Consider the following 15811-nt stretch of genomic DNA (forward strand, 5'->3'; position numbering starts at 1 on the left):
CGTATGCTTGCATTTTTGAGAAAGGCAGAATTTCTTTAGCTGCTCTCATTATACAGTTGCCTAATGCATAGCTGCTACTCAACACATTGAAAATTTAAGAGTATGAATAAAATACGAACAGTGAGCTCCTACACTCCTTCCATGCAGTCTGAAGAGAAATAAACACAAACAAAATTGACAGAAGAAACACTCAAGAAAGTGGAAGAAGTAGAGATAACACAATACAGTCCCTTTCTCCTTTGAGGCTCCAGAACTCTTCCAATGGTGGTAATTATGCATGGGTTCTGCAGGGCTTCCCAGCACATGTTTGTTGGGAGAGAAGCAGTAAGCTGATAAACTACTTCAGATTTCATTCCAAGACACGCGTCTGAAAAAACCTAGTATCCCGCCATATTAAAATAAAATCCCATTGAAATGTAGATGTCCAAGGAGACTCTAGGTAACTGCAGGTCCTGTCCTTCCCCTTTGTTCAGCTACTACTATATAAACCCTACTAACTCATGTCCTCGACATCAGACTACTTCACAATACTACTAAGAGAAACCTAGTCATTCAGCATAATTAACCTGCATATTTCCTATTCATAATTTATCTGATTTGTAGTGCTTAATTCATTTTACAATTAATAGTTAAAATATATTTCTCAAAATTCCTTGCAATGCTGTATAACTTGAAACAAAACACTGACAATTTGATACACTCAGTGCAACAGAAATACTAGAAGAGAGTTACTAGACAGTGTGTCTGGATTCAAAATGAAAATACGCCTTATGCAAAGGCAATCTTACTCACGCAAAGTTGCAAATAGCCTGCAACAGGGCTCCTTGGAGAAGACCCATACTACTCTCAGGCATTCAGGGATACATGTCCTTGCATCATTTAACACTGATAATTTCAAGTCAGAAAAGCTCTTGCTGTGGAGCCTTCTGCTCTCAGGCTTGGTACTACAAATAATAATAAAAGACAAAACCATAAAACCTCTCCCCCAGTCACATACTCAGCTGGCTTCTGTCAGTTTATTTTCATTTTTAAAATGTCTCTACCAAAGAATATGCAGTTCGCCTCATGGTCAAAGTGTCCAAAACTGTGCAAAAGATGTACTGTCAAGCCCTGTAGAAAAACTACCAATAATGTATAAAATTTTATTCCTAACACCTTAGGTCATACTGACCTCTACAGATGGTAAATTAAAATATTTATTACCAAATTTTAATTTGGTTTCCTCATGTCTTCTTTTCAGATAATCTTCTTTGATAAATCTTAGAATTTTTGTATATTTTTTCTTTCCCTTTATTTCATTATTGATGCTTTAATCCTTTACCTTTGGCTACTCCAAGTCAGCGCACTAAAAATTGAGACTGCTGCTTCTAAACTTCAAGGATTATTTATTTCTTTATTTATTTCCATGAACAATCTAGATTTATGAATCCAAACTGCATCACCCTGCACAAATTACATCACCCTCTTGCTCAGCCCCCTAATTACATTACCTTAGCTATCAAAACAAGAATTTTACACTCCAGCAGAAGAATATACAAAGCTAGAGTTAATTTTCTTGCTCAAAATTGTATTTGGTTTATACTGTTTGTAGGGAATAGAGATGTTAAATAGTATCGGTGTCAGTATCATCCCTGAGGCTGTTGCTTGTTAACTGAACTGCTGACCACGAGGCTTTGAGCCTGGCAGTTAGGAAATCACCAGCTTCCTTGGCACGTTTGGATGTATCCCATCTGCCCTCCTGGACTTCCACAAGTCCAGTTCACTTAATCAGTCCTCTTCTACAGTGGGTACTGCCTACCCTCCTCCAAATCCTACCACTAGCTGTACTGACCACACCACTAAAGTCTAAGGCAAAGATGTTGAGTATCTCAGCTTTCATCCAGAAGTACGTTACCCTCTAATTAATTACATGCTTCACAGTTACGTTTTTCACTTGTAACAAGTTTCTGCCTACTGAACTGTGATGTCAGAGACATTTCATCTATTTTGCTCATTCAGATTCATCAATTTGCAGCTGCAAGACTCCTCCACCACTGGTTCAATGTTTTTTCTGCTGGTACACCATGTCAGAAGTAGTTACATGATTAACATGGTTTAACGGCTAAGGGACGTTCAGAAATGCACACTACGATGACAGAGCCCCTGGTGTCACAGGGGAACATTTCAGAAGTTCTTGTGTTCCGTTTTGACCTATGTCCAGCCCCTGATAGATTTCGTGGAGGCAACCAGAGTCACATACCTTCCATGGGAAGGCTGTAGAAAATAAAGCAGTACTTTGTAGCAAGGTGTAGCCACCAGAAAGACAGCAGAAACTGTCTCACAAAATGCTTCTATTCTGAGGGTATCTAAAAGTCACCAGCAGAAACAAACTACAAATAAAGCAAGTAAGGGCAGGGACACGGGCAGTCAATTCCACAACTTTTAAAGTCCGAAGTGAGACAATTTAAACTGCTACCGGAGCCAGGACCACTGTGACAGTGCATCCTCATGCTGCTGCTCTGCAGATGCAGTGAACCTGCCCTGCCTGCAGCAACTTCTGAGAGCAGCTTGAGAGACGCTGCCAGGTCAGATTCTGTGTTCTTCACCGACAAAGTGAAATGTGGCTCCATCCAGTAGCTCCCAGCAGCCACGGGCTCCCATCTGCTCTAGCCTGCCTGCCATACTCCATGCCCATGTCCTCAGCATTTCTGTTCCACCTCTTTTGGCCACCTTCTCCCTCCCTGCTGCACTCTGTTCCCAGAGGCTCCTCAGAAACTTGCTACCTCCTGCTCCTTTCCCTCCTCAGACACTCTCTCGTTAGTTGGAGAAATATAAAATGGAGTAATACAAAGAGCCATTAAGTAGTAGCACTTAATGGAATAACACTACCAATAAATGCCAGTGTTTAGGAAGTAACTTCTGCCTAGGCAAACAGCATTGTTTACTGTATGTGCTTCAAATATTCTCACCCTCTTCTTCCTTTACTCACGGGATTTTCCTCTCCATTAGAAATTACCAGATAAGAGCAAAGAAAGGGCTGTAATTATTGCAATGAGCCTTCCTTAGTTCAGTTCTTAATAATAAGTGCAAGTAAATACATGCATGCACACACTAGGTCTCAAGCGTTCTCTAGCCCTTATCAGAAGGAAAGGATAGCTTAATGATGATACTTTTTCAAAACACAAAATTTAGAGTTATTACTTGCCCATGAAATAATGGTGAATACCATCAATCCAAGAACCCAAAAGCTACAGCATATAAAAAATACTTAAACAAAACCTAAATGCAAAGCAAAGTGAAATATGTTACAATAAAATACAGCTTGAAGTGTCCTTACACTATGAGCTTTCAGCAAAGTTGATCTTTGTATCACCCCACACAAATCTTTTGACTAAAAAAAGATGCATCTCATTCAGGTTTCAACTTAGCTGAGGATAATGTATCATATTATTTACAGGAAAAGCAGAAGATCTGAATGCCTACATGCTGGTTAATCCCATTTAAAATCTATACTATAGAATAGTAATAACACATCAGTAAATCAGATTAAGAATCATCTGACAAATAGATCTCAAAACAAAGTAACCAAAGGGAAATGATTGCTGGTTGGAAACACTCCTGGCTGAATTTATGGAGTGTCATCACGCATATTTACTCACGAGCTTCAATGTTTCAAGAGATACATTTGTAAAGCTGGCATGAGAAAATGGCAACACATCTTGATTTTAACTGCAAGTTTTAATTTAAAAAGAAAGTCCTGCAACTCTATTTACAAATACTATAATGAATAACAACCCTAAATACTGCTCACTAAAAAGCTTTGGAACATAGCAGGAAGGTCCTAGAAAAAGCCAATGGGAGTGGAGGTTAAAATAAAAATTAAACTGGAAATATATAGCACAATGGGTTTGAAAAAGAAAACAAGTGGTGAATTTTTCCAGCTCACGACATTACTTTTTGAGAGTGAATGCTATAGTGAATAGCTTTTAGATTCAACACAGATGTAACTGCATGAAATTTTATATGTTGAGATACCAATATGGTTAGTGGAATTTACTGGAATTTTTTTGCCTCAAAGTCTATTCACTGATGAATCAGGAGTTGCTTTTTTCAAATATTTCAGCTTCATGAGCTATCACTAGAGATGCATTTTTGCTGGTTTACTAGGAATACTTCAGAGCAGGAATCTTTATTTATGACTTGTTCACCTTGATATTTTGAAGAATGCTTCTCTTGCCACTTCAATTTACAAATGCAATGAAAAAGCAAACATACCAATTCTTCCTACCTAAAATTCAACCTACCCCCTTCTGCTCTCCAATAGGCATTTCAGAAACAGTTGAAGTGAACAGAAGGCTTTACCAGGTGCAGGAACATGTAACACTGCTTTTGCAGGACTGAAGGATTGCCAAAGCAGAAAATCTCAGGAATTAAGTAATCTTGAATATAAAAGATAGTCTAGCCTGTACTTTTGCAAAAGTATAAACAGAATCTCAGTATAAGGCAACCCAGTTAAACCAAACCTAGAATTTATCTGACAACTGGAATAAAGAGATGCATAAATTAAAATCATCTCAGACTGTGCCTATAAGAAAATCTCTAAATATTATTTACAAAAAAAAAAAGTTTATACTATAACAACCTACCTTTTCTAGTCTATCTTCAAAATTTTGACAGAGAATGTAATAATTCAGAATAATTTTAAAAGCCACTATGTAAGCAAGTAACTTCTACCTGCATAACACATCATAGCCACCACAAGTTAATGTGAAGGAAGTGCTTCCACAAAACCAGAGCTACTTCATCTAGTAAGACAGCAGTTCTTAGAGTGACATGAAGGAAAAAATATCCCACTCAGCTTCTCCGTGACATATACCTACAGTACTGTACTCACAGTGTCAATTATGCACATTTATTTACATCAATCATCTGAAAAGAATACAGCTTACTAAAAGTAAGCTTTTTAAAGTTAGCTATTTGAAATACATAATTAGAGTTTGGGTGATTTGTCATGCCTTTGAGATGCAGAGCCATGGCTAAATCAGGTGAATTCCAATTTTAATTACCTAAGGTAACTCCTTGAAAACTTATAATATCGTACTTTTGCCTTGGCTCAAACAGCAAACCTAGAGTTAAAAATGTAATTTGATTTATCCCTTATATTTCAACGTGTGTGTGGGTTTCTCCATAGAGACCCGTCTCCTTATTTTGGATTCTAGTGACAAGTTCTTGTAACTCAAGACAAGAAAAGAAATTGGAATGGGACAGTGCAAAGCTAATCATTATTTCCTTAATGCACTTCATATTTGGATTCTTACAGTGTATCTGACCATCACATTGTTTAAAACACGCAGTTCTAACAAAAGACATAAAACAGCAATAGAAGAGCACACACATGATCCCAGAGTGATGCACTAACAGCAGCATCAATTTTCAGACCGAATTTTTCACAATAATAACTGGATGACACTGCAAGTAGAAAAGTCTTGAAAAAGCCAGCACTTTTATCAGTGAGGTCTCAAAAGATCTAGCCCGCACTAGTCCATCTGTTCTTAGCTGTGTGACCACAACACAAGGTTGTGCTGTGAGAACATCTAAGGAAGACTGTTTTCTTATTAATTTATCCCCTATGTGTCATATTGGAACCAAGCCATAACCCCTTCACATCCCTTACAATTGCTCACACAGACACCTGGAACAGTCCTTCACATAACCCTTTTTCCCACATCTGCCTGTACAGATGCTGCCTTTGTCCCTTCTTGCTACAGCAGTTTATGTTCAAGCCACTGCTCCATGACTTGGGCATTCGCAGGCCTGCTGGAGAAGTCACACAGACTGTGGGCTCAACTAATGCTTCTCCAGGAGACAGGACATTCATTTGGGTTTTTTCCCTCTTCCACTCAGCTTTCTAAGGCTTTCCTGAGAACTTCAGCACTGCTCAGACTGATAGAAATGTGCCTCATTACCTTAAAACAGGCTAAAAAGTATTTTTTTTCTAGACATTTCTGATACAAACCATATCAGAAAGTATAATATTGAAAGCCATTGAAAATATCAAACTTGTAAATCATATGAAAGATACGTATGCTGTTTAATGTTAAAACACAAACTGAATGATTAATGTTATCAGCTGCTTAAATAATACCACAATTAGCTTATATTTCTATGGTTGAAATCTGTAGGACTATTCAGGTAAATACAATAGTATTGCTTCCTTCTAGATGTATTCAAAATCACAATGCTGTGATACTTTGTCAGGCACACTGAGAAAAATAATGCAGGCGTTTGTTTATAATTTTATTATGAGCTACATGCTATTTTACACCTTCCTTCAAGTTCTTGCTCCAGTTACAACTATGCAAGAGTTATCACTCTCGAGAAAAAGCATCAATCCTCAGAAAAAAAAAAAAAAGACATTTGAAAGGCATAGACCTAAGAGGAATGAAAAAGGCTTACATAAATCATGTTTAGCTTTTCACAGTGCTTTGCACAGGCATGATTTTAGAGGGCTGGCTCCAGATAATTGATTGCTTGGTGCCAGCAGTACACAAGAAAACCTGTTAACCTTAAAGCTGCACATATCCTCTATTTTAATGCTTTGAGCTTTACAACCTCCACTCTGCTTCAGCCCTTTTCTCCTTTGCCTGACCCTCAGCTACAAATACATTCATATTATGCTAAATATAGTGCACTGACAGTAGAATAACACCTACTTACAGGAATCATCCAGTTGGCCAGGTCACCGTACTTAGACACCTGCATTGCTCCAAGCATTGTCAAATCAACATGGCCTCTGGCAACAGAAAGTGTGTAATTAGCATATAATGTTCACGTAACAGTCCACAAATCTTAACAACCTTTTGTTCACATTCTCATTGCATCAATATAAAAATGGTGGCATACTGCAGAGATAGCAGCCATTTTGTCACACATGTAGTTTTTTTTCCCCCTCTAGATGTATCACTGATGCAAATGTTTCTGTCTGCCTACTGAGCCTCAAAAATGTTATTACTTTGTCTGGTTTTGGTTAATTGCATGCACAGTCAATCAGCTCTGAACTCATACTTTTAAGTACACTCCTTCACATATTTACATGCACTCATTATCTTTTCAGAGCCATTAGGATTTAGTGTTTGTTTGCATCCAACCTCCTTCCTGAAAAACAAACAAAAAACAGGTGCAGATGGTGAATTTCCATTAGGGAGGTGGAATGAGGATCACAGTTGCAAGCTGAGCAAAGAGAATATACAGAGTGCAAGTACAGATTAGATACTTGGAAATGGCCAAAAAGCAGTTGTTAAAACATAAGTTATAAATGTGTTTATATATGGCCAGGTGGTGGTAGACACAAACATCAGTACGATATCTATTAGTTACAGTGTTTTTCTATTTCCCATAGCTAGACCTAATCCTCTGTAAACCATCACTGATTAAGCCCATGATCATTTTACAGGTTGTTAAATGCTAACCACATTTCAAAGAATTACTAATGAGTTCAGTCACTGACTCAGTTTATTCTTTTCATGTTTCAAAAGATCTGGGTTTGTGTTGTTACGTACCCTCTTATCATTGCAAATGACTCATCACTAGAGAAGAAGGAAGAACCTGGAAGAACAGTGACTGTCTCCTTACCTGTAAAAGAAACAAGCTATAGTACACACGTATTTTCTCTCTTTGGCAAATGAAGTCACAGCTATTAACCAAGAAATAAGGGGGATTTTATCAAATGCCTTTGGATTCTGTACAATATGGACCTGATTGCACTTACTATGTCACATGTAACCCTAATCAATCATAATGAATTGTGAAGCAGTTTGTGACAGTTTTTAAGGATAGAATTGCCCGCTCTTTGACCACCAGCAGTTCTAGGAAAGACATCACTGACACCAGAGGCTAAGATATATCTGTGGACTTCAGCTTTCTGCTCTCTTCACAGAAAAAGTGAGAGGTAACTCGCTTTTGAAACAGAGGAAGAGTATCTCCAGGAGACAGGGAGGTTGCAAAGAAGAGCGAGCAGACCAGACTGAACAGCCTAGAGCGATAATGATGCAGAATACAGAAAAATAAATCATACATTTACTCTTGCTTTATTAAAGTGCACAAGAAAATGTGCATCTCTGTGCCGTACTGTTCTCTGCACAGTGCTTGGGTCAAGCACTGGAGCTCACATAGAAGTGTCTTATTTTGGCTCTGTCCAGAGCCTTCTCTTTCCTCTCCTGACAGCACTTTGAATCAGTCTGAGTGACAACCATGTGTACACAGTGCCTGTGGAAAGGAATAAGAAACACAGCCAACGGTGAAATTATAAACCAAGCATGGGAAACCTGAGAGAAAAAAACCAAGACACTAGCACCAGATGACATTGTGAAGAAAAAGTCAATGTAACAACGAAGGGGAAGGAAACATGATTCAAGAGTTTCCAGAAAACAGGGAAAAAGATAAAATGAAATTAACTAACAGGATGGGAAAAGGGAAGGAAACACAGTAGGAAAGTTGAAGTAAAAACCTAAGTTACCTGTTTTAATTTACTGAGTTCACTTGCATTATATGCCACGATATTGTACGGAAATGAAATTTTGACACACAAAATAGTACAGAATTAAGGTTATACGAGCAGTCTTGCAGTCAGATCACAAGAATTCACCATGCTAACATCCAGACCGGCTGAGACTGCCTAAATCCTCTATCCCTACCAGGCACCCACCCAGGGGAGTGGGAGAGACAACACAACCTGCAAAGAGTAACATGGAGCGAGAACTCTGGCATCAAGCAACAAGTTAATGCAGTGCTGAGAAGAAAGAGACACAGGCAGAAGACCACAGAATCATGTAGCAAGAGCACTGTATTACCCAGTTCTTGAAAATGCTCTCAGAAAGTCAGTATATATTTCTGCTGTACAACAGAAGTCTCCCTTCCAATTACAGTGAACTTCATGTGAGACATTCAGAAAATGGGACAAAACCCCCTATATTTCACAGCAACACAATTACATTTGCAGATAAAAATTTGGCAAAAGCCCAAACTGGGAGTATATTTTGAAAATGTGGACTTTGGGGGCTCACACAGTACCATTGCAGTCTATGAATGCAAACAGAATTAAACCCTATTCCTCTGCCATTTTGCTTCTGTTTTCTTCATATTTTTTTTTTAAATTTGTCTAGAAAGCACCTAGAATGGTTTTAAACCAACTAAGTGTAAGAGGGACTTAGCACCTTCTGTGTGTTCCAAAAATTTCATGTAATGTAATTTTGGTGGTATAGCTGAGGTTCACGTATCCTATGTCCACTGCAGCTTCAGAGGAAGATGTGAAGGTGCTTAACACTCAAGCACCAATACTAGACTAATCAGATTTCCATCTTATTATTCTAACCTCTTACGTCAGCTTCATCCCTGCAAGATTATCTCTTCAAAAATATTTATTAAGCATAAACAACAATTCAAGATCATCTTGACATCCATATAAAAGCACAATAATTTTTCGGAGTATTTATCAAGTTCTTGGATACTTTTTTCCATCATCACTCCGTTAACATGTTCATTACTAATGCACACATATTAGCACTTAAGTTCTAATAGGCGTGCATATAATTTCACCTTTTACAGTAAATGGTTTTTATTCTAAACAATTTTTTCCTTCCAATGACACCTTCAATAATTTCTTTTTTTTAAAATGACTTGAATTTTACTTCAAGCATTAACACAGCTCTCATGCACCTCTGACATTTTCCTTCCTACAGTGTACCACAACAGTTACCTAGCTACTGGTGAAACGCTGGGCTCAGTTCCTTAGTAATTTCTTATTTTAAATCGGAAGATGGCCTTAAATAACTCCTTATTTAAAACATTATACTGACACATAGCAGTATGATAATGGTACCAATTAGTCAAGCTAGACAGTAAATGTTGCAAGTCAATGAACAATTGCTGGACTGCACCTTGGTATTAAATTAAAAGCTTGTTTGATGTCAGTGCTTTATCTTCTTTGACTTTTCACAGTTCAATTGTACTTACTAACAGCAGCTGAGAAAGGTACTGTCTGTATAGATAAATACGTATGTACCAATACATACATGTTTGTGTATGTATATGTATACATAAATAAAAAATATAAAATGTGCAGGTTTACCACATGAAAAAACAACTCTCAGACGTCAGCTATGCATCTATAACCTATAACATTAGTATCAATGAGAATTCATAATGTGCCAAGACCTACTTCTGTTTGTCACACTGCAGCATACAGGTTTAATTTCACGTGGAAACAGAGAATGGATACACGTACAACTTTCCATGAAGAAAACAGAGATCAGACAGATGAACTACACCATAAAAAGCTAAAGATGTACATTGCATGGCTGATTCTGAGGTGAAATGTCCCAAAACAGCTGGGGAAAAGCAGCAGTGGGGACTGGCATCCCTGCACTAAAGCGGCAAAAGCAGCCACCTGCAGCAGAGCCCTTCAGCATGTCCTGTCCTGTTTGGGAGGCTCTCTCCCCCTGTCCTGGCTGCCACCCCCTCTCCACATACCAATGAGTTTGAGTCACAGAAGCAAAGAATCATTTTGATTGAAAAAGACCAAGTCACTAGCCAGGAATAAACAGGCCATTATACGCAGGACATTTTAAAACACGTCCCAAACAGAAATCACTTAAGCTCCTTTCCTAGAAGGCACAAGGCAAAAGGTAGCAGGAAAACAAATCCAGACTCACATAAAGGCTTCACAGAACAATCTCACTTCTGAGAAGGAAGATTTGATCCTTTACTGCCTAGCCTGGGAGTTTACATCAGTAGCTACTAAAATGCATAAGCCCTCTAACTAGAAAACTAAACATCTCCATTGATCAAAACCAACCTTTGCTTAAAAGTAGACAAATATATTAATATTTATAAGTAAATAAAACAAGAGTCTAAGTTCTAATATTTACTCAAAAGGAAATTTTTAGATTAACAATGAATAATCATTTTCCATAAATTAAAATATTTTACCTGCGTTAATCAGGTCTGGATCTACTTCACTTTCAAGTGGATAGGGACCCTGACGACAACAGAGACATATGTCAGTTTTATACTAAAATACCTTTGAGATACAACTCATAACTGCTTTACTATTTCTAAGGCATATTACTGAAAACAGATCATCACAGACATGTATTTTTTTTATTTTTAGCAGAAGAACATCCCTGATGATACAAGCCACAATTTACATCAATTAACATAAGTATTGATGGACATATCGTTAGAGGCTTTTAGAGTTACTAAATAACCATGAAGTGGGGTTTTGTTTGGTCTGAATGACAGACATTTTTCAGAAAAAGGTATGCAGATACAGCTTCATAAAGCCATATGACAGTGAACATAAAATTCACTTTAAGCTTTATTTAAAATTATGTTTGATAAGGCTTAGTCTTGCAAGGCTTGGTCTTGCGAACTACTGAAGGTTTGGACTCCTTCCAGCAAAACATGTACTTAAGAACATACTTAGCAAAGTAGTGCTAGAATCCTGAAATGAGTATTTCCTTGAAAACTTCCCTGCGCTACAATGAGAATGTTATGATCATTAAATATGGTATATATTTGAATATGATTTTTAGTAAAATTATAATCAGATCAGGGGTGGTCAGGGAATAAAACTCAGCCACTGTAAGGTAAGTACATTGCAGTAAGTGACCAAGATATATTCTTACCAAACCCAGGACTCCATTTTCACTCTGTAAGTGAACAGTAATGCTTGGACTGATGAAGTTACTGGCCAACAGTGGGATTCCAATACCCAGATTAGCTGAAAAGAACTGGTTAAGGCACAAACAGGAACACGCGTACTGCAAACTAGTAAATTTTTTAAAAGTTATCATTGTACTATGATTAGATTAGAACTGTTCTCTTCACAAACACTTTCATTTTAGTTAGATGCCTCACATTTGCGATGAATTATTTCACCATTTGGACTGTCTAATTGCATTCTGTCAAATGCTTTACATGAAAAAAAACCTACAGTGCAAGTAAGCTTCATTTCCCATGTACATAACTTTTTCAAGCAATTCTTGCAAAACATTCAACTGCTACAAAACTCTCCAGATATGCCTGGATAGCAACTCCAGGTATATTACTGCTTAACATCACATCTATTTCAATATATTCAACAGGATGTTAATAAAATGAGAGCGTCCTAGGATCTGGGAAAGACAATGTGCATGGTAATTAACCTGTCTTAAACAAAACAGCTGCAGTTGTTATTCTAGTGAGTCATCACTTGAACAACCTACAGCACAAGTGAAGGATACCATACATGCCATCCTCAAACTCTAAAGCAGCCCGTCTGATGATCCTCTCCCTCACATTGTCTCCTTGTTTTTGTTTGGCTTTTGAGTCTCCAGGCTTTCGGACTGATAAGCGCTGCAAATGAAGAAGTAATAGTAAGATTAGAGGCCAGATTCTTGCTTCTTTCTTAAGATACCAAAGCCTGATTTGTGATTGCACTGAGATACTTGGTCTAAGAATAATGTTATTTATCCATCTTCTACAAAAAACAACCTTTTCTTCCATCAGTTCAAGCTTATCTAAGCCAATGGATTCATCAAATATCCCCAATGACAGCCTTAGAGCAAAATGTTATTTCTTTGTCTATATTGCCAAGGCTGAGAAAGTATGTGATACATAGACCACTGGTTAAGGCACCAAGCATTGGTATAAATACTAGCAAATCTAAGATTCATTACCCCAGAGACACCTAAATAGATTTGTAAAATGTCAGCCTAATATACAAATACTTCTCTCTTACTGCATTCATTCAATTCAGTGGTGCTATTCTAGATTTATATGCATGAGACAGACAAATGCCAGTCATCTAAAGATACTGGTAGCTAAGTAACTAAGTTTTCAAACATAAATCTGCCTGAAGTTGTTTCCTGAAATTTCCTGGCCTTAAGACGATGCTTTCTAAATCACACATAGATGAAAACACCACGACATTCAAGAACTTTGTAAGACCTTTTTTTCTAAATTATTCTTTACATACATTATGTTCTTTGTGCATCTCTCCCATGCATATACAACCATTCTGGGCAACATCATGTCCTGCACCCTCTCCTATTCCAGGCCATAATGAACACATTGGGCAAAATTACCTTCTGTTCCTTTTCATCACCACAAAATAATTTTTGCAGTGTCTTTTTTCGCCATGTTGAGAGTTCCTTTCCTTTTAGGCCACAGGTGGTAAACACACAGCCCGCGGGCCAAATCCAGCCCTCCACCTTGTTTTATCTGGCCTGGCACTTTGTTTCTACCTGGTGGCAGTGCCAAGCTCCTTGTTCCTACGCTCCTGGCAGCGCTGGTCACGCGTGCAGCTGTGTGACACGCATTGTGCTGGAGGAGCAGGGGAACAGCGGGAGCTGCGGCTGTAGCTACAGGAGAGCAGTGAGCCTGTGTAAGAAGAGTAATAGGTGAGACTGATGGGGGACACCAGTAGCTGCCTTGGGGCACTGGAAGACAAGACAGACAAGAATTACAAGGGGAGATGTTCGGGGTGGGAGGGAGGGCGCTTAAAGGGGTACTCTCAACTGAGCAAGCGTTCATTAATTTTTTAATAAATTAGCCAGACACATGAACTTTAGCAATTACATGTTATTTGTAAAAAGTGCCTGTAAAAAGACACTTCGTAACAAGCAGCCAGGGTCCCACTCATGAATTTGACATTGTTTTCCATGGATACGGCCAGGTCTGTGGTCTAGCAGTGGTGACCATGTTTGTGCAATGACATGCTAATGTCATTTCATAATATGCCATTTAATAACAGGACAGCTCTGGGCAACTTGCTAAAGTTCATGTATCTGGCTAATTTATCAAATGAAATGTGACTGCCCAGTTGGGAATGCTGCTTTAAGGGGGGATGGCTTGAGCAGATGGGGTAAGAAGGAAAGTGCCTGCTAGGATTTGTAACGGTGAAATAAAGTGAATGTCTCTAGTGGGAGCAGGGGGCGGAATAAGGAGAATGCTCCTCATGGCGGGTGATAAAAGGAGAATATCAGTAGGCATGTCCACCCCCAAAGGAACATGGACCTTATTCCACCATGAAAGAATGAGGAGAATGTTCATGCCAGAGAACAGCATTAAGGATAATGTCGCTGGTCCAAGGAACTGGCAATGAGGGAATAAGGAGTATGCTACTGGGGTACATGGAGGGGGAGAATTGATGGAGAAAGAGTGACTGCTGTTTATGCAGAAGCGGGTTTGAAGGAAAGGTGAGCCTGTGTGAGAGGGTCTGACTATTATTTAACCTGGTCCTAAGGGACATCTTCATCTTTTACTTAGGTGGCGCACCATACCATCTTTGGTGGAACAATTTGAATCCCAAAATGTCCAGTAAGAGAAAGATTGATGTAGAAGGAAGGCAATTTAATTACAGATAGGAAAGCGAATACATGTTCAAGGAGAAAAAATAGTATGTCTTTTGTGTTATGAGACAGTGTTAATGATAAAGGAGTAAAATGCACATAACTGAGTGGCAAACACAAGGCCTGCGGGCCGAATCCTAAAATTATATTCAGCCTTTTGAAGGCAACTGCGAGACTGATGTGGCCTCCAATGAAATTGAGTTGGACACCCCTGTCTTGGGCAGTCAGAACCAGTATCAGTTCTCTTGAATTTCCCAGCAACCTTCTTTTTATGCCTTGGCTATTCTCCCTAGAATTGCTTCACTTCGAAGTTGCGGAAAAAGTAGGAACAATCACAGAGGGTTTCTCTGCAGCAAAGATAAGGCCAAATAGAAAGTATAATATGACATGCACGAGAGGCACCATGTCTGAGCCAAATTAGGCAGGAACTGCTACTTAGAGCCAGAGACTTAGAGACTTACGACAAACTAGTTTCTCTTTATTCTATTTTTTCCTCATCTCCCCTCTTACCACTTATCACACTGAATGCTTGCACATGTATAGTCACTTCCTTCATATATAATATTCTATGGAAGAGTAAATAAATCTGCCATTTCCTTCCTATACTTATGAGATGTACCACTGCCAGAATTACAAAACTACACAAACAAAATTAATTTGTGTTACATCTTTGCTGTGCAGTCTATTGTGCTTCTCCTCCCGCCCCACTTCCTTTTTTTCTTAACCATCTAGGGAAGGAGGCAGATGACTAAGTAGGTATATTCACCTATGCAGACAAGCCAAAGAAAACAAGGTCTTCATACAAAGTCTTCGCTGGACCGAGAGTTACCTCTTTGGCAGTCACCACTGCCAAACAGCAATAAGAACAGAAGTTTACTAAATGCAAAATGGATTGCTCTCATAAAACGTAAAAGCTTTCTGTGAGATATTGCATCCATTCAGAAAAAGGAAACAGGCCATTAATTGCAGTCTAATACAACATGCCCAAAGAAAGAAAAAATTTTAGAAAAAAAAGGTTTGGCACTTCTGTTTTTAGTCAAATACTTAACAACATGTAATATCCTTTTGCAGAATGAAGAGATGAAAGGAAAAACCATGTTCATAAAAGAGTTTACTCAGAGGAAAGGCCTTGTATGACTTTCTAGGACTTTGTGACTTGATTTTAATAATAAAAGTTTAATTATTACAATTCCTTTCTGCACTTTTTTTTTCCCTAAGATGTCTTTTTTCCCTTGTGTCATAGATCTCCCCTTCCACCAGCTCTTCTGATGACATTTTGAATAATTCCCAACTCTGGAGTATGGAGACACAGAAGGAATACAGAATTTTCAGTTGCACTTTAAAAGTATTGCCACATCACCAAAATGAACATAGAGACATAGCTTGAGTAAAGCAAAGCCACAGAAACAAAGAAGAACAGTCACACAATCATAATTTTCTTG

General features: G+C 38.3%; 1 protein-coding gene across 1 annotated transcript in view; it reads right to left on the reverse strand.

Annotated features, from left to right (window-relative positions):
• OXCT1 (3-oxoacid CoA-transferase 1) overlaps positions 1-15811 on the reverse strand; it is an 85996-nt gene that overhangs the window by 24086 nt on the left and 46099 nt on the right. The window contains exons 9-13 of the mRNA XM_065656337.1: positions 12261-12372; positions 11664-11758; positions 10966-11014; positions 7539-7611; positions 6697-6772 (exon numbers count right to left, since the gene is read on the reverse strand). Of these exons, the coding sequence (XP_065512409.1) occupies positions 6697-6772; positions 7539-7611; positions 10966-11014; positions 11664-11758; positions 12261-12372 (405 nt within the window). The remainder of the gene's footprint in view (positions 1-6696; positions 6773-7538; positions 7612-10965; positions 11015-11663; positions 11759-12260; positions 12373-15811) is intronic.

Source organism: Caloenas nicobarica, chromosome Z (assembly GCF_036013445.1).
Source record: "Caloenas nicobarica isolate bCalNic1 chromosome Z, bCalNic1.hap1, whole genome shotgun sequence".
NCBI classification, from domain to species: domain Eukaryota; kingdom Metazoa; phylum Chordata; class Aves; order Columbiformes; family Columbidae; genus Caloenas; species Caloenas nicobarica.